The following is a 22471-nucleotide window of genomic DNA, read 5'->3' as shown; positions in this document are numbered from 1 at the left end:
CGTGTGCAGTGATGAAATTGTATGGAGGCTGACCCCTCTCCTCCTATCAGCTCCCTCTGCTCCAGGAAAACATTTTCTCAAGGTCGATTACCAAGGTTGTCCATGCCTCATTGCCTCTACAGCGCAGTGTATCTTTACCTCAGTGGCAGCCACGCCCACAACTAAAAATGTGGACATAGTTTTGGTGGCATCGGGTTCTTTTGTCACTTCACAGGGCTGGATATTGTTAGTACTGAAGCAAACCAGGGTAGACCTTTGTTGGCACTGAAATCAAGCAGGGCTGGGCTTGGTGAGTACTGAAGCTAAGCAAGAACCATGGTTAGTGCTGAAGTTAAGCAGGGCTAAACTTGGTTATTGTTGAAGTTAAGCAAGGCTAGTCTGGGCTTGGTTATTACTGAAGTCAAGAAAGCTAGTTTGAGTATGGTTAGTACTGAAATTAGGCAGGTCTGGGTTTACTTAGTACTGAGCTGGAAGGCCCTCCTAGTGAAATTATGTTGGTGGTGAATATTTTGTTGGTGGGCCAATAGGTGGCACATTCAAGGGTTTGAGTAAGCCATTGCCAAAGCCAGTGACAGGGACAGTGACAGATGCACTTTCTTTGATATGAGCTCTTAAAACTAGTGTGTGTGTGTGTGTGTGTGTGTGTGTGTCTGTCTGTCGGTCTGTCTGTGTGTGCATGCCATTTACATATAAACAATGCCAAAAAAATTAGTTAAGATAAACTATATTTCTCTTTTTGTCCCCATATCTTCTTGTATTCTCTAACAGATCCTTTTGAAACCATTGGGTCATTAATTCCACTGAGTTGGTCAGAATCCAAAACTGGCTCTCTTTATCTTGCCCTTTAATCTCTCACAGTGCCAACACTCATTGGTTGTTGTAAGCGCTTAGTGTGTTATCACTTGACCTTCTTTGTTAAATAGTCAGATAAATCAAATAAACACGGCTTGAACTTGAAAATATCCTTTAAGTTTTTGAGTTTCCCATTTTGTCCACTAGGTTGCAGAAAAGATTGCAGAATATGTATATTTTTTAAATATTTCCTGCTTTACAGTATATGTAAATAATTATGTCTACTTGTTTACAAGTGGGATTTGTATTAGTGAGTTTCACAGTTTGAAACCGTGTTGCTGCAGGGAGGGAATGGTAACAGTGTGTGTGTGTGTTTTGGAGGCAGTGTAAGCTCATGGGACTAATGTCACACAGTCAGATATAGAGATAAGACCATTGCCGCCTCTCAGGCACCTCAGACTCACATGAGTCAGTGAGAACAAGGACACATGTGGGGCAGATACAGTATGTGTTATTTCACATATTTTTAAATATGTATAACAAACCTTTAAAAATCACTCTGTACGCTGCAAAGGGTGTCTACTTATTTGTTCATACATTATTTGTCAGTCACTCTGAAGTCCTGATGGACAAAGTGGAATTTATTAATCTCAATATAATTATAAAGAAGGAGTGAGAATGTACCTCAAGCATGGTACATCTGATCAAGACTTCAGCTTTCAGTTAGCGTGCCAGTCAGTCAGTGTGAGTGATTCAGCTGGAAGAGATTTTTCCAGGGACTAACAACTGCATCACTTAAACACCTTCACTGGCCATAGTATGCAAGCGGACTACATTTCCAAACACCATTGAGTTCAATAACATCTCCTTCCCCTTTTATTATACCCACAAGTAATCACTCTGATTGTGGGAGGGGAAAGCGATGCCAGGCAATCTCGTCAGAGGATAACCTTACCCTCTGGGTGAACAAATCAAGCAAGTTATAAAAAAGTACATTTAGAAGGAGCTGATATACGAGATACAGTGTGCAGGGAATAACAGGATTTTTCCCTTCAGATTCCCACAGAGGAATGAAACACATTAGAACATCACTGTCTCAAACCCCTACACCCTGCTCTGTCAAAGGCAAGCACCTCTCAGTCCCCACTTAGGGAGGGTTGGAAAGGCTGAACCCTCTCAGTGCCACAGGGCGACACACAGGTAAGAAGGAACTTCCACACACATAGAACTTCCACACATAGGTGAGTCTCCCATTTGCACTGCCAGGTTTGGTTGGGTTTTTTTCCTATGTCAAGCAGTAATTCTTTTAGACCAATGAAGTCCTTGCACTAACAATGGAAGGTTTGTTCCTCATAGGCCCACAATTACATCATTTTGTTGCCTTTAGTCAGGCCACCAAGAGACAAAAAGCATGTGGCAACCCAGCCTTCACCTGAATGGAAACATACGGTATATATCATTCACAAAGCTCTTCAGCCTTCTGCTGTTCATTATCTCCTATGTCCCCTCTCATGCCTTTACTTGTGCTGACCAAACTGGGTCTGAACCGGACCTGAATACTGAAGGAAACCTGCAAGCAAAACAAGGCTTCTGTGAGCAGTGACATTAGCAGGTCTGTCAGGGTAATCTTCTCACAGGGTAAGTAAAAACATCCCCAGGTATGCCAGTCGGTGCAGTACTTCTGATGACACATTAAGGCACTGTTCTTGTGCACAGCAGAGGTTAGAAAGCATTAAATAAATGTTAAATTTAAGAAACACTATTTTTTCTTAAACTCTAGGAACATTTAACTCAGGTGAAATTCTTACTGTCACTTTGAACTCTTGGCACTTTTTAGGGGGCACTATGCCTCCACCCAAATCCTGCTCACGGTCCAAAAAAAAAAAAGAAGATCATGTATGTAAGACAAGATTAAAAAAAGAAAAGATACCTGTGCACCAATGTGATGATCCCAAATAGTCACCTTCATGTCCACCCGCATGCCTCTCTGGGTGAGCACATACAATTGTTGTGTATTTCATAAAATTACAGGCAAAGCTATATCACAGCATGTATGTACACATTGAATTGGGAACATTTTGTATTTTTATGCATTTATATGCTACATAATTGAATGTATTGCAACTGTAATGTCACCTTGAAGAAAATGTAGTGGTAAACAATGCTAATTTGAGGGCATGTGCAGCTTTCTGGCCTGCTGAGGAATGCTGGGAAGTTTGGACCTCCTCAGAGGTGAATCATCAACCTCTCTTTCAAAGGCACCATCTCCATGGTAACAGTAGCTTTCTTCAAAGGCACAGGGCCCTCAAGCTGTGGGCTGCAAAAACAGTAAGCATCAGCACTGCCCATCATGTCATGACATACAGTATGCTTATACAGACAATCTAATTCTCTCTGTCTCTCTGTCTCTCTCTCTCTCACGCACACACACACACACACACACATGTTCACATGGAATCTCTCACTCTGGCACACAATCACACAGAAACTCTCATACACAGACACACAGAAACTCTATCTCTCTCAAACACACACACACACACACATCCATTCCACCCATGTAACTCCATTTTTCATCTCCACTCTAATATGCTGGATGATGTTGGCTTCCATCCTGGAAATGGTCTCACTTGTGTGAATGGGAAAAACAAAGGGATGTCCCTTCTGGCTGGTACATTCAGTTCAAAATCACCTTTTTTCATTTTCTTTTTTCTTTCAGTGGGAAAAGTCAAGCCAGAGAGAGAACAAATATTGGTATGGTAAATGTTACAGCTTTAATCATCCTGGTTGACGCAGTCAGGCCCACCCAACCTTGCATGCAAATGCCCCCTGTTGGCTCAAATCTACTCTACCACCTGCTGGTCCTCAGAAGACAGGTCAAGGGCAGTGTTACTCCAGGGTAATATGCCAGCAGGAGTTTCATTTATTAAAGTCCTTATCATAAATGCAGTCATTAAAATTATGAGAAAATAAGACTAATAAAAGTTTAGTATTTTTATTAGTCAGGCCCATTTAAAACTCCACAAAAATAATGTCAAATGTGCCTGAGCCCAGCTTATAAAAACAGGACAAAACAGGTGCTTCACGGCCGGGACACTGTCAAAAATGCAAAAAGAAGAATGATTACCCAGATTATTTCTATGTCTGGAACCGTCCTCCTCAGAGTCAACAGAAAAGCAGAAATGTTTCTATTCTATGATCCATATCTATCTGTTATCCTCTTGTTTTTCTAACTGAATAAAGTGAAAACGTACATAAGGAGGGAGGACTCTGCTCTCCTCTCTAAAGAAAATTGCACGTGTGTCCTGGCATAAAACTTGAAACCAAAGATGATAATGACAGGGAAAAAACTCCTTGCCGTTATCTTTCAGAAGCTGATCAGTGTGTGATGCCAGTGGTGGAGATGTTCAGTTATGAAATATTTAAACTCCAGCAAGCTTTGATGCACTATTTTAAAAGTTATCATATGTGTTTCCCTGTATTTTCACTGATTTAAAAAAAAGAAAAAAATTATATTATTGAAGAAAAATTAAGTATGAACATGTTTCTGAGAATGTGGCATTAAGAGTACAAACAATCCCTAATTAATAATATTTTTAATTAAAAACACTTAAAAGCTCCTTTTACTTCCGAAATTGTAATCAAAGTTGGACAAAAAACCAGCACACACAGAAGTTCTCCTGGATCAGGGCTGGGAGCCTCTGCTGTATGCAATCAGTTGAATGGGTTGGGAACCATTAAAAACGTATTTTTGATGACAAACATTTAACCTCTTAGGTGCTTGGTGTGCTTGTTGTAGCTCAAGATGAATCCTGAGTAAAGTATGTGGGTGTGTGTATGAGAGAGAGAGAGAGAGAGAGAGAGAGAGAGAGAGAGTTACCCCAATAACTACCGAGGCATTTGTGTGAGCAGTAATCTGGGGAAGGTTTTCTGCAGTATTCTTAACGCCCGAATACAAGCCTTCCTTACCGAACACAATGTCTTGAGTAAGAGTCAGATTGGTTTTCTTCCAAAACACCGCACAACTGACCATATTTACACCCTACACACCCTAATCAACAAACATGTATACCAAAAAAATAAAGGAAAAATCTTTGCATGCTTCATTGACTTCAAAAAAGCATTTGATTCAATCTGGCACGAGGGCCTATATTATAAAATCCTACAAAGTGGTGTAGGGGGTAAAGTGTATGACATAATTAAATCAATATATGTAAAAAACAAGTGCGGAATAAAACTCGGCAAAAAAAGAACTGATTTCTTCACGCAGGGGCGTGGGGTGAGGCAGGGCTGCAGTTTGAGTCCAACATTGTTCAATATATATATCAATGAATTAGCGGTGTTACTGGAACAATCTTCAGCTCCTGGCCTCACCCTAAACAACACAGACGTTAAATTCTTGCTCTATGCAGATGACCTGGTCCTGCTGTCACCCACTAAACAAGGATTACAGCAGAACCTGGATCTGCTAGAGCAATACTGTCAGAACTGGGCACTGACAGTAAATTTGAAAAAGACAAAGATTATGATCTTCCAAAAAAAGCCCAGATCTCAGGAAAACAGATACCTCTTTACTCTAGGAAACACCGTCCTAGAACACACACTAAGCTATGATTACCTAGGACTAAAAATCAGTGCGTCAGGGAGCTTTGGCCTAGCAGTGAATGCATTAAAAGAAAAAGCCCGCAGGGCTTTTTATGCGATTAAAAGGAGATTCCATACAATAAATATTCCCATTAGAATCTGGTTAAAAATCTTTGACTGTGTCATCCAGCCTATCATGCTGTATGGAAGTGAAATATGGGGTCCACTCAGTCAGCAAGACTACACCAAGTGGGAGAAACATCCAGCTGAAACCCTGCATGCAGAATTCTGTAAAAACATACTAAAAGTACATAGAAATGCCCCTAACAATGCATGCAGGGCTGAATTAGGCAGATTTCCGACTCTCATTCAAATTCAAAAAAGGGCATTAAACTTTATTGAACATCTAAAAATGAGTCCAACAGACTCCTTACAATTCTTGGCACTCCAAACCCAAGAGCTCAGCCCAGGAAAGTATCCCCTCAGTCAGCTGGTTCTGAACCTCTCTAGACTAACATTAACACATACTAATGCAAACCAGCTTCAGACCAGCACTGCTTCACAACAGCCCATTAGAGTCAACCAAATTATAAAACACATCAAAAACTCCTATCTGGACCACTGGAACAAAGAAACACAATCCCAAAATAAACTGAATTGTTATCGGGCCCTAAATAGAAAATACGCACAGGCAGAGTATCTCTTCTCTGTCAGAGATACAAAGCAGAGACGGATCCTGACCAAGTACAGGCTCAGTGACCACACACTTGCAATTGAAATAGGCAGATACAAAAACTCATGGGTACCAAAAGAAGAGCGAATATGTGGTCACTGTAAGACAGGAGAGGTAGAAACAGAGATGCACTTCCTCCTTACTTGCACAAAATATTTACAAATTAGAAAAAAATATTTCCAAAAATTATCCCAAATTATAAATAATTTTAATTACAAATCAAAAGAAGAAAAATGTGCAATTCTTTTAGGGGAAGGATCAACAGCCCCAATTGCAGCACAGTTCATTTCAGCCTGCCATAACCTGAGGGACAGTGAGTGACCACCCACCCCATATAAACATTGTACATACTTATTGATTTACTTCTGTTGCTGTTATTGTATATGCTGTTATTTGTATATATTGTTACATTTATCATTATTATTTTAATATTACTCTTATTTTACATATTATATATGTATGCTTTGGCAATAAATATGTCTGTATTTCATGCCAATAAAGCAACTTAAATTGAAAAATTGAATTGAATTGAGAGAGAGAGAGAGAGAGAGAGAGAGAGAGAGAGAGAGAGAGAGTCTTATTAGGAGACTTAGTGTTTGGGCAGACACACCTACGCATATCCAAAAGGGCAGGGCACTGAGTAAGTGGGGAGATGTATTAAAACACAACACCCAGTGTTTCTTGCAGCTCATGTAGACTAAACAGAGAATGATAGTCCACTGTACCTAAATGGAACCATTATATTTCAAGTCAGACTGGAAGTAATTTGATTACCATCTATTCAACACTTGTTTTCTTTCCAGTTTTTGCTGACTCAATCAATCGCTGCAGACTACATTAATTTAAGTGGGATGTGCAATATGTTCTTGACACCCTCTTGGAACCGTATTCCCCCAGCAACCAACAAAGGACTACTTCACTCAGACGCTCCCTAAATCCCCAATACACGAACAAATGTGTACTGTCTCCCAGCACAGCACGTACACGGTACAGCTTTAACCATTTGCCCTCTTGGATGCCAATCAAACAATTTCAGTAAATCTTTTCATTTAAAGGTTATGACGAGAACTGCCAATCTATTGACACCGCCCCATATAGGCGTGACTACACGTAGCATTTGCGTACTGTGGTTGCGTACCAGGACGGCGGTTTTGTGAGTGGGAAAACGGGAGTCTGGAAGAAGATACTGGCATCGGCTTGGAGAATTGGATTAAAAAATATATATATTTTAATCTTATTTACTTAAATATTTTTTATTATGGGGGACCTATGATGAGGTAAGAAGAACCGCTGTGTTTTCACTCTAGTGTTTCCCCAGCAAATATTGTTGGAATCATAACGTTACATGGTGCTAGCTCACTAATTGGATCATTCTTATGGAGCATTCATTGCCTGATGCTGCAAGAGTAGCTAACAATTCGCTAGCCAGGACTTTAGCCGCTGGCCAGCTTTAGCACACTAGCTGGGAAAATCAGTGCTGCTGTGTTAGTATAAGGACCACACATTTATGCAAAAAAAACTAAACGGTTGACGTTTCCGGTAGATATACCGTTACAGCTTACTGTAATGTTACCTATATCGGTATGATTTATGTTAGCTGTTTATGTCGCTGTTTATCAATAGCTTCCCAGCGAATCGGAAAAAGCTTGAACATCGTGCAGCATTTTCGGATGGTAGCTAACCGTTATACTTGAAAATATTTAAGTTGGCTGATGTTAACTAGCTACCTGAATAACACCCTGTGTGAATTCATTCAGAATTTAGCTATGCACCCCAGAATTGCATGCAGGAGATCTGGTAGGTCACTGTCAGTTTGTTCCTATTCAGATAGATAGATAGCAGTTGGTAGATTGCGAGTTAATTCTGTCCGATATTAACGATGGATCTATTGCTTTTTCTGCAGCAAGTGTGAACATATGTATCCGAGATGTTAAATTACAAGACGTGGTTTTATCTAATTAAATGGCAAACTAGTGAGATAACGGTACCTGTGCAGTCATAGCTACAACCTGCAACCTTTCATAGGTAAGTATAACTTAGCTAATTGCGAACATGCATGTTCGCGAGATTCTGGTTAGTTCGGCTGCGTAGTGGAGGTCGGCAGGTCTGGATTGCTCAGTGAATTATCTAGCTATCGAGCGTTACACATGACTAGGCCATAGCTATGAAATAGGGATGGTACAATATGCATTTTGGTGGCTAGTTAGCTAGCAAAGAAAGGTGCCCATCTAGGTCAGTGTCGCTCGAATTTGTATTGTGTCTGAAACTAATGTTTTGGAAACCCAGGTATTCAACGATTTATCAAGAGATCGAAGTGCCTTTGCATGCGGTGTGCTTTCTTGCCCATTTAGTGATTGACAACCTCATATTATTCTAATTCGAATGTGACCGAAACGCTACCGCACACGTTTCTGCTGAAATAGAAACGATGGAGCCCGCGATTGATACAGTTCGTCACTTCATAATTTGTCTCCTGCTGACATTGTGCCCAACATATTGTCCTTTTATAACAGGCGTGTAACGGTGCGCCTGCCTTTCACACTGTCGCGACCCAGCCCCTGGTAGCGCATCGTGAATGTATTCCGCGATATATCTCGTTCGCTTACTGATTATGAACATAACAAGGCAGTTATGGTCAATTCAGGCTTTCATCATTATCATAACAATAAACCCGCTTCCTATCGTCTGGATCCGGGTCCTACGCTGCTGAAGCCATCATTCAAAACATGATCTGATGCCCGTCTTTGTACCGGATGCCTTGAGGGCTGCATTGGTCAGATACTGTATTATTGTTGAGGCTCAGAAGCCTGACCGGTTGTAGCCTTGATTGGCAATATTGTTTCATATCACTGTGAGTCACTGTAGATTTGCGGTGGTGTATATTGTTAATTGCAGTTGTGTTTGGTTTTGTTCTTGAGTAACAGAGTAAGATCAACATCATGCCACTCCCTTACTATGATCTCATCTACATGTAAATTTAAAATGCACCATATAAAACTATTACGTGTGGGATTTTTGTCTTCTCTCCCTCCTTTGCTTCCTTGTCCTCTTAGTCTCCGCTCCTGTTTTTGCTACCTCCCCCAGCTCCTTTAGGCGTGACTGTTCTCCCACTCCTCACCCTTTTGGCCTGGTTCCCTGTGTTTTAATTAGACTCACACTCAACCTAAGTGACAAAAGAACGTAGAGACATGCATGTGCAAAGCTCCCTAGCCTGAATTTCTCGAAGCTTGCTGATGGAGGTACATATCTAGGTCCTCCTGTGTATTTGCTATTCTTCCTTGTTTGAATGGCACTGTATAAAGGAAACACGCTACATTTGCTTTATGTGATAAATTGTGTAGTTATGGATATAAATGGCTTTCATCATTGTATTGCAAGACTAGAGGAGAATTAACCAGCACAGAGGTTTGGTCTTATGTGTTGATTTGGATGTGCAGTTCTGATGGCTAATTGAGCTGCTGTATCCTGGGATACCAGCCCAAACCTCAGCATTTCCCCCTGCTGATGAGATTAGTGTCATTATTACATATTTCACTGACTCCATTCCAGACTGGTGTTTCCCAGCCCCCTGCCAGCAGGGCTGTGGTGTTTCAGCTGCAGCACTATGTTGTGGGGAATCACAAGGGAGAGCATCTTTCAGTAATACTGTGCATAACTGAGCTGTTCACCTGATGGTCCTTTATGTGAATGAAATTGATGGATACATTTGGATTGGCCTGAGTCTAAATAACTGTGAATAGTCAGGGAAAGTGGGGGAAATGCTTGTATGGAGTCTTACTGTGGTTTGCTTCGGTCTGGTTGTGGTGTGATTTTACTGTGGTTCTCTTACCTTTCTAGGTAGGTGCGAGTGAGAGAGAAGGAGAAAGAGAAATGGAGGAAAAAGTGGTCAGTTCTCTCTTGCTACCTGCTTTCTTTCTGTTCCTCTCTGGAGTGAACTCGAGCACAGAGACACTGGGCCCGTTTTTCTGTGGTCCACAGTGAGGGTCGCCTGTCCAAGGCTGGCCCAGTGTTCCTGTGTCTAGATCAAAGGAGAAACGCAGATGAGCTGGGCCGGGGGAGGGAATGCGGACCTCCTGCCCCCTGAAATCACTAAGTTAGGAGAGACATGTCACAGGAGAGGTTGTTTGTGTCGCCATCAGTCAGTTTCTTTGGCTGATCTGGGCTTTGTTTGGCCATCAGATCAGGAGCCCCCCTCCCCCACCCCCCTAGTCCACTGTCCACTGCACCGCACTGTTCCACAGCTGGGAACATGTTACATGCCCCTTTGTATCTCACTGTGCCTCACAGAAGCTGTGAGTGTGTGTGTGTGTGTGTGTGTGTTGGGGTGGGGGATTTTAAGGGGGCAGGAATGTGGAAGTGGGCGTGAACAAGTGCTGAAGGGGGCTGGGCTGAACGCTGAAGGGAGGGTGGCTGATTTCCGGAGGAGGTGGGATTTGGTGATGAAGGGGGAGGGCCTGGGTGCTGAAGGGGGTTGGGCAGTGCTCTGAAAGGGGCGTGGCTTGTATGAAGGGATCTGTGTGAGTTTGGCTGCAGAGCACACCTCCTGCTTGCTGACTCAAAGTGGTCATTGTTTCTGATTCAGGGCCCTGGCAGTTTCTCCCCCCCTCCATTGCCCCCCAGCTGTGAGCCTACCGGGGTTCTCTTTGTACGGTTGTGACAGGGCAGCTCAGGGGTTCTGTCAGTGTGTTTTTCCCAGTGTAATTCAGGAGAATGAGTGAGACTGAAAGATGTGTGTTTTTAAGGCCTTGCCACTCTTATGTCATCTATTCCCACCCACACTGGATGTGGCCTGACCAACATGGTGGTACACCACACAGTTCGTTAAGACTGAGCTGGGTACAGCACACAGTGCCTTGGGTGGCTTTCAGACAGCCCGTGGTGTGGTCATTTGTACAGGTAGGGACAGTATTTTCACACTCCCACTTACAAAACAGGGTTTGTTATCCCTTACTCACTATAGATAAATTAAATAACAATTATTATCATTGGTAACAATGACCTGAAGTAAAGAAAAGTCTGTCTGTATCATGTGCCGACAGTCTTGATTGTGTATTTTAACCTAACAGTTAAACCTTTATTTTGACCACAACATTGTCATCTGGTAAGAATCGCATGAGGAACAAAATGGGCTACACTGGAATTAAAAAGTCATGAAAAACAGTTCTGTTTCAGTTTGGCAGTGATCAGCACAGTCCTTTTAGCGATTATTTGCCAAAAAAGTTCGACGATCCAGTTGGTAAGAGGCCAGTGTTGGGCGTGTTTATTTACAACGGTACCTGCTGGGCAAAAACACGCTCTCCTTGAACAGAAGTGCCAGGAATGCTCAGGTATTTCTGCAGTAGCTGTGCAATGTGAGGGAACCTCCCACAGTCTGAGTCTTTCTGCCACACGTGAGGATTCTGGTCAACTGGTAGTGCCACTTCCTTTTCTTTTAGAGGGGAATAATTAACGGATTTCCTGTATGGCAGCCGATATGGTGAATTTTTGAGCTGGAATGAAAATGGACCATTTCTGTGTGGATTGTGCACTAATATGACTATTGCAAAGGCACTACAATAGCTGCTGTCTAAACAAAAACTTTCATTAAAGAATATTTTGTTAATAAAATTATTAACATCATTCTAACATTGAACATTGGGACCTAAATCATTAGTGTGTAGATTCTCTAGAACATCAATCAATTATTGACCGACCGTTATTACTGCTAGTCAATGTTTTTTCCCCTATTCAAGGAATATGCTCTTATAAAGTCTGAATCTGACAGCCCTAGTATAAGACCTGCACTCGGACAGTTTTAGGGCACTATGCTAACTTTGTCTGAACTCCAGCTTGTCATCCTATCATGGCCGATCTTATTAATAATAATAATAATAATAATAATAATAATATTATTATTATTATTATTATTAATAATTACATTTATATAGCACTTTTCGAAATGCTCAAAGTGCTTTACAGTGAAGGGGTACTCACCTCACCCACCACCAATGTGTAGCACCCACCTGGGTGATGCACGGCAGCCATTTTGCGCCAGAACGCTCACCACACATTAGCGAAGGTGGAGAGGGAGAGAACATTTATTTAGCCAATTAGATCTGGGGATGATTTTTCATGATCTTACATGAGTCCTCTTCTGTGGAACAAAGCCACTGTAAACATGTCATTGACGGCATGCATGTGGGCGGAGCTTTGACTATAGTCTGATAGCAGTGCGCTTGGTTGGGTACTGTAGTGTACAGCAATCAGGCTTCTGGCTATCTGTGTGAGATGAGTCAACTGTATGTGTGCTGCATTGTGTGAGCAGTGTGTGTGTGGGGTGTTTGTGCTTGTGTTTGCGTGTGGGCGTGTGTGTGTTTTAATACTGATGCCCAGCCTGTCTGTCCTGAAATCCAGGTGGGAATTGTGCTCTCACTGTGCAGCAGTGACATCCATGCAGGGTTTTGGCAGAAACGTCCCAGGACAGTAAGGTCTGTAGCAGCTCACAGCACTGGGCATTTAGGAGTCTCTTTAACATCCCTGCTCTGTACACATTCCAGTGTCGCCACGGCGACCCTGGATGGAGATTATTCCCTTCATTGTTTGTCTGAGTGGATTCTAATCCTCTGCAGGATTTGAGCCACAGATGAGCCAGCAAGCTGCCTGCAGTAAGCTCCCACCAGGCCAAGGGAGGCCTTGCCACTCCTCACTTTAAGAATTTCTTATTCATACTTTCAAAATAGGCTAACTAAGAATGCTAACCCAGACTGCGGTTTGCTGGAATGCTGCATTAACAGGCAATGCAGCTTTATGTGCTTGAGACTGGCTGGGGATCCAGTTAGGCTGCTAAGGCAGGAAGTGGTCACTATTGGGTGGGGAAAAAAATCCACAGATTGGTGAAACTGTGTTTTGCCTCCTACATATTAACAGATGGCCGTAGCAAACCAGTGTAGACGTCAGGGTCTGTTGTCATGTCACAGTTTGTGTTCGGTTTTAAATAAAAGGCACAGTGTAATCACTGGGCTTGATGTAATCATGGTTTTCATGATTTAAAAGGTGTTTATTCATGGAGTAATATTAAACCTCATTATATTTAGGATCCCATGCCTGGCTGTCTATTGTAGCAGGGGGTGATGGGAAGACTCAGGCAGTGGATGCAGATGGGATGCATTTGGCTGCACAGATAGGGCACCAGTGACCTTGCAGTGATCCGGGGTGCTATAGGCTCTGTAGCGGCTAGCTCAGTTGAATATACTCTACTGCACTGTACCCTGCTCTACTCCCATTGTAGGGTACTGTCCCTGCTATACCCTACTATACTGTACCACACTGTATCCTGTTCTACTCTACTGTACTATAGGGTACTGTCCCTGCTATACCCTACTCTGCTGTAGGGCTGTCTGATAATGGTTCGATATTCAAATTGTAGAAAAGAAAAGTAATTTGAGTGTGAAAATGAATATTTGAATGTGGAAGAAAGGAATGCAGCATGTCTTTATTGCAGCTGTCTTCTTTTCAACTTGGATTGTGTTAAACCAAAAATAAATCTTACATTTTAGCACCACCTCTGCTGAAAATGGAAGTCGCTGGGTCATATTGTTGCTGTGTTGTTAGTTGACAGACACGGCACTTTCATTTCATCTCTGGTTCCTTGGTGCAATCGAAACGCGTCTTTTCCCCCGCTGGGAGTATAGTAAGGAGACTGGCACGGGCCTCTCTGTAAGTTGACCGTCTGGTGTTTTTGGCAGATAACCTGCTGGACTGACATTGGCATAAAATGCTTAACCAGTTAAGTTAGTTTTACTGTTTTCTTTTTCCATACTAGTGTTTTCGGAGTTCTAGCATTTTGGGAGGATATTGTTAAAACTATGCTAATCTTAGCTCTCCCTCCAAAAGATCCAAGAAAGTACTTTTCAGTTTTTGATAGCACTTTATTGTAAATTATTCATCAAGATGAGGGGTTGACGGAAGTGATACGCAAGTACGTATGGGCGGCAAAAAGCTGAAAATGCGCAACAATTGTAGTAGCCTAGTTCTTAGTTCCTACAATATCATACAGTTACAGTGTACAATATCACTGCACAGATGTTATCTCTTTACTGTAGCACACAGTGTATCAGTATGGCTGGGCTGCTTTGAGCTTTCCACTGTAGCACACAGTGCATCAGTATGGCTGGGCTGCTGTTAGCGCTCTACTGTAGCACACAGTGCATCAGTATGGCTGTGCTGCTGTTAGCTCTCCACTGTAGCACACAGAAACCTAGTGGAGTTGAGCATATACATAATGGCTGATCTCCAATTGGTCTCACTGACAAAGCAGGAACTGGTGCGTGAAATAGCAGGGTGACAGAGGGGCGGCGTCTCGGCTTGGCAAGTTTGAGTCCACTGTCAGTTCATCCCGTCAGCTGGAGTGTAGCGTGACCCCCACGTGACACCCCCCCCCCACTCCCTGTTTACTGAGAGCGTATGTGCACACCCACATGCACGCAACGCACGCATGCGTGCACACCCACACCCACACATCCACACACTCAAACCCGCCCGCGCACACACACACACACGCACACACATGCGTGCATGGACACCCACACACTCTCACCCACCCACTCACACACACAGACACACACACACACTCACGCATGCACACGCACACACTTGCGTGCGTGGACACCCCCACACACACACGCTTCTGCTGCTCTCACTAATTAATTTTAGGTACCCCCCCCCGCCCCCCGCACTGGTCTTGTGTACTTGTCTTCCTAAATTTTTCTGCTGCATGGCTGGGAAGGCATGTGAAATTCCTCATTTCCATTTGAGATGGTCACAGCCAGGGATAAAGGGAGGGCTCATTCTTACTGAGTCTGATGGGAGCCATGGGGACAGTGAGACCAGGTCTGTGTTTGAGAGGGACGTATAGAGAGTACTGGGGGGCATTCATAATATCCCCAGGTCTGTGTTTGAGGGAACATACAGGGGGGTGTTCATGGTGTCCCCTGGCCTGGTGGGTTTTGTGGTGAAATGGTAATGAGGCTCGGCAGGGAGGGGGGGTGGGGGGTGGAATGCAAAGTGTGTCTGGGAGACGGAACGCTGGGGGAGACAGTGTTCCGCTGGGCAAGGGCCTCGTCACAGATATCTCAGCACTGAGTTGCCTTAGCAACCAGAACCAATCAGTGGGTGGACTGCGAGAACAGGGGACAGGTAAGAGCTGCTACCTGGAGCAGGGGTGATGTGTGCCCTTTGCCCCAAGCGCAGATACAGACACATAAGCAGGGTGTGTGTGTCTGTACCATGCACACGCATGGTTTGTGTACAGGACTGGTTTGTGTGTATCACGCACACATACAGTATGTGTACAGGACTGGTGTGTGTGTATCACGCACACATACAGTATGTGTACAGGACAGGTGTGTGTGTGTATCATGCACGTGTGTTAGTTTATACGTTCCTGCACTGCTGCTCTCTGCTCTAAAGACACTGAGCTCTGCTCTCTGCTCTAAAGAGACTGAGCTCTGCTCTCTGCTCTAAAGACACTGAGCTCTGCTCTCTGCTCTAAAGGCACTGAGCTCTGCTCTCTGCTCTAAAGGCACTGAGCTCTGCTCTCTGCTCTAAAGACACTGAGCTCTGCTCTCTGCTCTAAAGGCACTGAGCTCTGCTCCCTGCTCTAAAGGCACTGAGCTCTGCTCTCTGCTCTAAAGGCACTGAGCTCTGCTCCCTGCTCTAAAGACACTGAGCTCTGCTCCCTGCTCTAAAGGCACTGAGCTCTGCTCTCTGCTCTAAAGACACTGAGCTCTGCTCTCTGCTCTAAAGGCACTGAGCTCTGCTCTCTGCTCTAAAGACACTGAGCTCTGCTCTCTGCTCTGAAGACACTGAGCTCTGCTCGCTGCTCTAAAGGCACTGAGCTCTGCTGTCTGCTCTAAAGACACTGAGCTCTGCTCTCTGCTCTAAAGGCACTGAGCTCTGCTCCCTGCTCTAAGGACACTGAGCTCTGCTCTCTGCTCTAAAGACACTGAGCTCTGCTCTCTGCTCTGAAGGCACTGAGCTCTGCTCCCTGCTGTAAAGACACTGAGCTCTGCTCTCTGCTCTAAAGGCACTGAGCTCTGCTCTCTGCTCTAAAGGCACTGAGCTCTGCTGTCTGCTCTAAAGACACTGAGCTCTGCTCTCTGCTCTAAAGGCACTGAGCTCTGCTCCCTGCTCTAAGGACACTGAGCTCTGCTCTCTGCTCTAAAGACACTGAGCTCTGCTCTCTGCTCTGAAGGCACTGAGCTCTGCTCTCTGCTCTAAAGGCACTGAGCTCTGCTCTCTGCTCTAAAGACACTGAGCTCTGTTCCCTGCTGTAAAGACACTGAGCTCTGCTCTCTGCTCTAAAGGCACTGAGCTCTGCTCTCTGCTCTAAAGGCACTGAGCTCTGCTCGCTGCTCTACAGACACTGAGCTCTGCTCTCTGCTCTAAAGGCACTGAGCTCTGCTCTCTGCTCTAAAGGCTGTCCCTCTGTTATTAGCCTCCTTTATAAATATTAATGAGATGCCGTTTCTGAAACACAGTTGTTTCTCTCCTTCGGGTCTTGAACAGCAGGCAGCTGACGGAGATGGTTGTATATCTCCATAGTCCTTCGCCTTATTGTGGGGATGAGTTGGAACATTTGCATTTTTGTGTGTGTGCGGCATTCAGTTAGTTCTCCAGAGTTGTGAAGCAATTTAAAGTATTTTTTCTTGGGCACCATTAACAGTTTTTAACTGTTCGAAACTCGAAAGACCAAAGGTTCTCAAACACTAAATAGCCTAGTATTTGGGGGGGGGTTTGAAGGAAGTACTGTACTTGATAATAAATCTATGTGAGTTGGTTTTAGACCCATCGTGCAGCTTTAATAGTTTGTTGTTTTATGGGTTGTAGTGTTGCCTTCCTGAGTCCGTGCTCTGTAGTCTGCAGTTCAACAGCAGTTGTGACTCTAAAGCAGTGCAGTTTTTAACATTGCTGGTGTTGTCAAGGATACAGGCAATGACACTCTGGTTCAGTCCTGCTTGATTGTAAGGCACCGTTTGTCAGAATTCGATTCAGCAGAATGACAGCATGAATAGGATCTATAATGAAATTTTATGGTTCTTATTGAACATCATCTTGAACTCTATTTGAGCTGAGTGTTTTTTCCCCTTCTAAATTGTCATGCTCGTCGTGTTGAGGGCATGATGGTGACTTGCCAAGGTTATTGCCTACTTTTTGTCCTGCCAATGATGACTCATGCAGACCTGTTGCAGAATGATGGTTTGTGTAGCTAGCTACCTATAGCTAATGATTCCAGTTTTTTATTTGTATTTATTTATTTTTTCTAATTTTCCATCACCAATCCTGCCCCGATTTTGGAATGTCCAATTCATAAACTATGTACAAGCGTGCTCATAAATGCCCCCTCTAGCACATACAGTATAGGGGTGGAGGAGACCCAGTCACCTCTGTGCACACATTGGATGCCCAGACGGCCAACAGGGGTCCCTCAACCAATGAATAGTGCTATCCCCACCCCTGGAGTTCCTTCATGGACTGACTTCTTTTTACAGTAACTTTTTGAATGAAACTCCTGTATGTTTTCGTAAGTTTGTGTTTAAGGGTTACATGTGCATTGCTGCTGGAAACACCGCAATGAAAGTGCTATGCGTGATAAGGACGACTTTTCATAAAAAACAAATATGTGTAGGTAGAAGATAAAGCATGCACTAGGCTATGTCCTTCACAGGTCTCTATGCATACGCTCATTTATACGCAATGGCAGTTTGCTTTGTTCGACAGCCTTGTTACAATTTGGTCATTTGCTTAAATCAACTTATAAAAGTACCTTTCACAGGTAAGGAACACGGTGCCTGCGCCAGATATGCAAAGTGAGTCTTATAAGGGGCAGTATATTGTGCCCAATGCCGGCCTGTAGCGCTGTCACGGTGTGGCTCTGTCCTAACTGCCATCTTTTCTGGTCTCATGTTGTGTTATTTCATTGAGCTGCTCTGTTCTTCAGGCCCTTTACCACCAAGCCATCATTACATTACATTACATTACATTACAGGCATTTAGCAGACGCTCTTATCCAGAGCGACTTACACAACTTTTTACATAGCATTTACATTGTATCCATTTATACAGCTGGATATATACTGAAGCGATGCAGGTTAAGTACCTTGCTCAAGGGTACAACGGCAGTGTCCTACCCGGGAATCGAACCTACGACCTTTCGGTTACAAGCGCAGTTCCTTACCCACTGTGCCACACTTCCATCAGAGTCTGAAAAACATTCAGAATCCTCTTCAGTCACTGCTTCGGTCTCCAACTCTGTTTTTACCAAATTTTAAAGTGTCATGGTTGCTTCTTGCACATCCATTTACTTTTATGTAATGGAAAATTGGAAAATGCTCACTGTCTTGCAACATGTAGCCTATAGTGCAGTACACAATTTACTCAGCTAAGGTCATCTGGATTGTTGTAGGTCTCTGCAAATCAACTTTATACAATTTCTGTGTATAACATTCACACTACATGGGCAGAACTACGTGGACACCTGAACACCACACCCATATGTACTTGTTAAACATCTCATTCCAAAACCATGGGCATTAATATGGAGTTGGTCCCACCTTTGCTGCTATAATAGCCTCCACTCTTCTGGGAAGGCTTTCCACTTTATTTTGGAACATAGCTTCGGGGATTCACTTCCATTCAGCCACTAGAGCTTTAGTGAGGCTGGGTACTGATGTTGTGCGATAAGGCCTGGCTTGCAGTCAGCATTCCAATTTATCCCAAAGGTATTCAATGGAGTTGAGGTCAGGGCTCTGTGCAGGCCAGTTAAGTTCTTTCAAACCAATCTTGGCAAACCATTTCTGTATGGACCTCTCTTTGTGCACGCTGGTATTGTCATGCTGTAACAGGAAAGGGCCTTCGCCACACTGTTGCCACAAAGTTGGAAGCATACAATTCTCTAGAATGTCATTGTATGCTGTAGCATTAAGATTTCCCTTTACTGGAACTAATGGGTCTAGCCCAAACCATGAAAACTGCCCCAGACCATTCTACTGCCGCTGTTTGTCTGTGGATATTGCATGGCTGTATGCTTGATGTACCTGTTAGCAATGGGTGTAGCTCAAGTAGCTAAACCCACTAATTAGAAGGGGTGTCCAAACACTTTCGTCTCAGTAGTGTTGGGCAGGATAGAAAGCAAAGTTCTTTTAAGGTGGTATGGAAGGTATAGGCTACATCTTTTAAGATGGTGTGATAACCTTGATCGTTTAAGGCGGTATGGAAGGCATACATCTGTCAAGGCAGTCTAGAAGGCTGACATTTTAATGGTGGTATGGAAAGCTTAGGCCTACATATTGTTTGGCAGTATGGAAAGCTTGTATCTTTTATATTGATGGTATAGCCTACATCTTTTAAGGCAAAATAGAAGGCATTCATCTTTCAAGGAGGTCTAGAAGGCATACATTTTTTAAGGCTGTATGGAAGACATTCTTCTTGTAAGGCAGTATAGAAACTGCACAGTGTGAGTATGAAATGGAAGTATGTGGAATGGATAGTATGTGGTATGGGAGTATGTGAAATGGAAGGCTTGGATCTTTTAAGGCGGTTTGGAAGGCATTCTTCTTGTAAGGCGGTGTAGTAGGCGTACAGTCATACTGTGTGAGTATTATTCTGCTGTCGGCTGCGTGAGAAGAGGAGCCGCTGGCTGTGATCACACCTCTGTGTGCAATGCCCTCTTCATGCAGTCATCCTCAAAGCAGGAGCTGGGCCGGCGCTGGGCCGGTGTGGGGCCGCTGGCCGCCCTGGTGTCTGTCACTACCCCACCCTACCCGCTGGCACGCCTGTGCTACTTCAGGCCGGTAGTTAGGCTTTGTGGGGTCTGCAGCTCTAGGGAGAGATTTTAGAAAATTTGTGTGCGGCGCTGCTTATTGGCTGAGAATGTTCAGACACTCGGCTGTGGTTTTGTTTGCAGGTTGCTTTGAAACTGACATCTGGCAATGAGAGAGAGAGAGAGAGAGAGCGCGCGCGCGCACCTGTGACCAGGCAGTGCCTCTGTTTTATGTTGTGCTACCAGAAGGTATTGATCTTCTGCACTGGTGTTTGCTGTCTCAGGCTGCTTTGGGCCTCTATGTGCTCATATACCCTACAACCCTGACTAATCACTCCAGTGAATTATCACAGCTCAACAGTGCTGCTGCACACACACACACACACACACACGCTCACACAGACACACCAGGGCTGGCGCCAATTCTGAATTGAAATGTAAACTGCTGATAAACTCCAGTTCAATTCTTGAATTTGAATTTGAATTTAAATAGGTGGCTGGATATGTAATTTGAATTTGAATTTGAAAGAAAGAAGAGTGAACGTCTGTGGAATAACTGGATGTAGTGTGTGTGCAAGAATTGGGTGTGTGTTAGCATGGTGGCATCTGCAGAGGACTCAGGAGTCATTCCACAGGAAATGAACCAGGCTGTTCTGGTGGAATTGATGGAGAGACCCTCAGGGGTGTGTTAGCATGTTAGCATCTGTGATAGAACTGGGTGTGGGGTTACATGTTAGTGTTTGTGACAGGCTCTCTGTGTGCTTACAGGAGATCTTCGCTCTGCTCCAGGTGACAGACTGAATCATGGCTCAGTTTCCAACACCCTTCACAGGTGAGTAGCTCCGATTGACAACTGTCAGTCTTCAGTTTTGAAACTCTATAGGACACACTGCAGTAACCCTGGTAACTGGTCCAGAAGTACGTTTGCGTATGTGTGCTCACGTGTGTGCATGTGTGTGTACATGTGGGTACGTGTGTGTGCGTATATGCATGTGTACGTGTGTGTGTGTACGTGTGTGTGTGCGCATGTATGTACGTGTGTGTTTATGTGTGCATGTCTGTGTATGTGTGTAGAAGCAGAGCACAGTGAGAGGGGTGTAAGTATATGTGTGTGCACGTGCGTGTATGCGCGTGTGTGCCTGTGTGTTTGTGCGTGCATGTCTGTGTACGTGCGTAGAAGCAGAGCACAGTGAGAGAGGTGTAAGTGTATTGCTCTGATCAGGTTACCTGTCTCCCAGGTCTGTGTGCTGAGTGTCAGCCAGCGGAGCTGTCACTCACTTTCCCTCCTCCTTCATCCCTCTTTACCTGAAAGTGAAACCTGTCTTCCTCATGCAGCTCTGATACCTGCTCCACTCAGAAACCCCATCCTGCTGTACACACACACAGACAGTACATACATGCACACATGCACATACGCACACAAACACACACACAGTACATGCATGCTCACTTACACGCAAACACACACAGAGCACACACACACACACAAACACAGTCCTGCATTCATTAATTACTAGTTCTGGCCGCTAATTCATAAATACCCCTGTAACAACTAATAATGCAATAACTGACCGATAATGTGATAAAATGCTGCTCTGTGTCAACAAAAATGTAATAAAGTTCAATAATGTAATAAATCAGCCAGTAGTGTTGTAACGTGACAATTACATTATTGGTGAGTAAAAATAAAAAACCAATCTAATAATATTGACTAATAGTGTAATAACAACTCGGAGGAGTAGTTATTACATTATTGGGCCTGGTGTTTCTGGTGTTTCTCGGTGTTTGGTGTGCTCTGGCTCAGAGTGGCGAACATTAAAGGAGGGCGTTGGCTGTTAAAACTGCTTGATTCAGAAATGAATCATTTTACTCCATCCTCGCTTCCCTGACAAGTGTTAGGGTGAATATTGTCTCTGTTGCACAGAGAACACTGTCAGACAGCTCGTATTGTGTGACATACTGACTCTCTCTCCCTTCTTCTTTTTCTCTCTCTCTCTCTCTCGCTCTCTCTCTCTCTCAGGGGGCCTGGATGCCTGGGTCATCTCTGTAGATGAAAGGGCCAAACATGACCAGCAGTTCCACGGTCTGAGCCCCACCCCAGCCGGCTTCATCACAGGTCAGTCTGTAGAAGGAGGCAGTAAGGGCCGTAGGGGACAGCAGTGAGGGTAGTGGAGGCAGCAGGAGGGCAGTTGGAGGGAGGGCACACTCAGGATTTGAACCCTGTCACAGACGAGCTGCTCTTCTCTCCGCCTGGGGATTGTACCCACCTCCTACTGGTTTTGGGCTGGTTTGTGTGCTTGCTTTGCTGTTTTATTTGTCTTTTTTAAAATGAACTTTAGAGGTCCTCTACAGCATCAGGTATGATTACAGAAAAGGTCCAGATGAAAAGAAAGCCAATATGCCGCACAGCAGCAATGACTCCTACTATGATATTCCATTATGCTCATTGTAATGGGATCGTTATCGTTAATGGCAGTTATCCCATGGTTAATCGCCCCGCCCTGCTTTCTTCCTCTCTCTGTCCCTCTCTGAAGCCGGACTCTGAAATAAGCGGGCCCTTGTGT

General features: G+C 44.0%; 1 protein-coding gene across 5 annotated transcripts in view; it reads left to right on the top strand.

Moving 5' to 3' along the window:
- The first annotated feature begins 7247 nt into the window (after nucleotides 1-7247).
- Nucleotides 7248-22471, top strand: part of LOC118214339 (intersectin-1-like) — a 45471-nt gene continuing 30247 nt past the window's right edge. For 4 of the 5 annotated variants that reach the window (XM_035394238.1, XM_035394239.1, XM_035394236.1 and 1 more), the window contains exons 1-3: nucleotides 7248-7386; nucleotides 20676-20739; nucleotides 21928-22023. In XM_035394238.1, the coding sequence (XP_035250129.1) occupies nucleotides 20712-20739; nucleotides 21928-22023 (124 nt within the window). In that variant the 5' untranslated portion in view covers nucleotides 7248-7386; nucleotides 20676-20711. Of the gene's footprint in view, nucleotides 7387-7953; nucleotides 8135-20675; nucleotides 20740-21927; nucleotides 22024-22471 lie in introns of those variants that run through there. The other variant, XM_035394237.1, reaches the window with a different exon arrangement.

Source organism: Anguilla anguilla, chromosome 15, assembly GCF_013347855.1.
Source record: "Anguilla anguilla isolate fAngAng1 chromosome 15, fAngAng1.pri, whole genome shotgun sequence".
NCBI classification, from domain to species: domain Eukaryota; kingdom Metazoa; phylum Chordata; class Actinopteri; order Anguilliformes; family Anguillidae; genus Anguilla; species Anguilla anguilla.
Note: the sequence above shows the minus strand (reverse complement) of the source record. Positions and strands in the feature narration are given on the sequence as shown.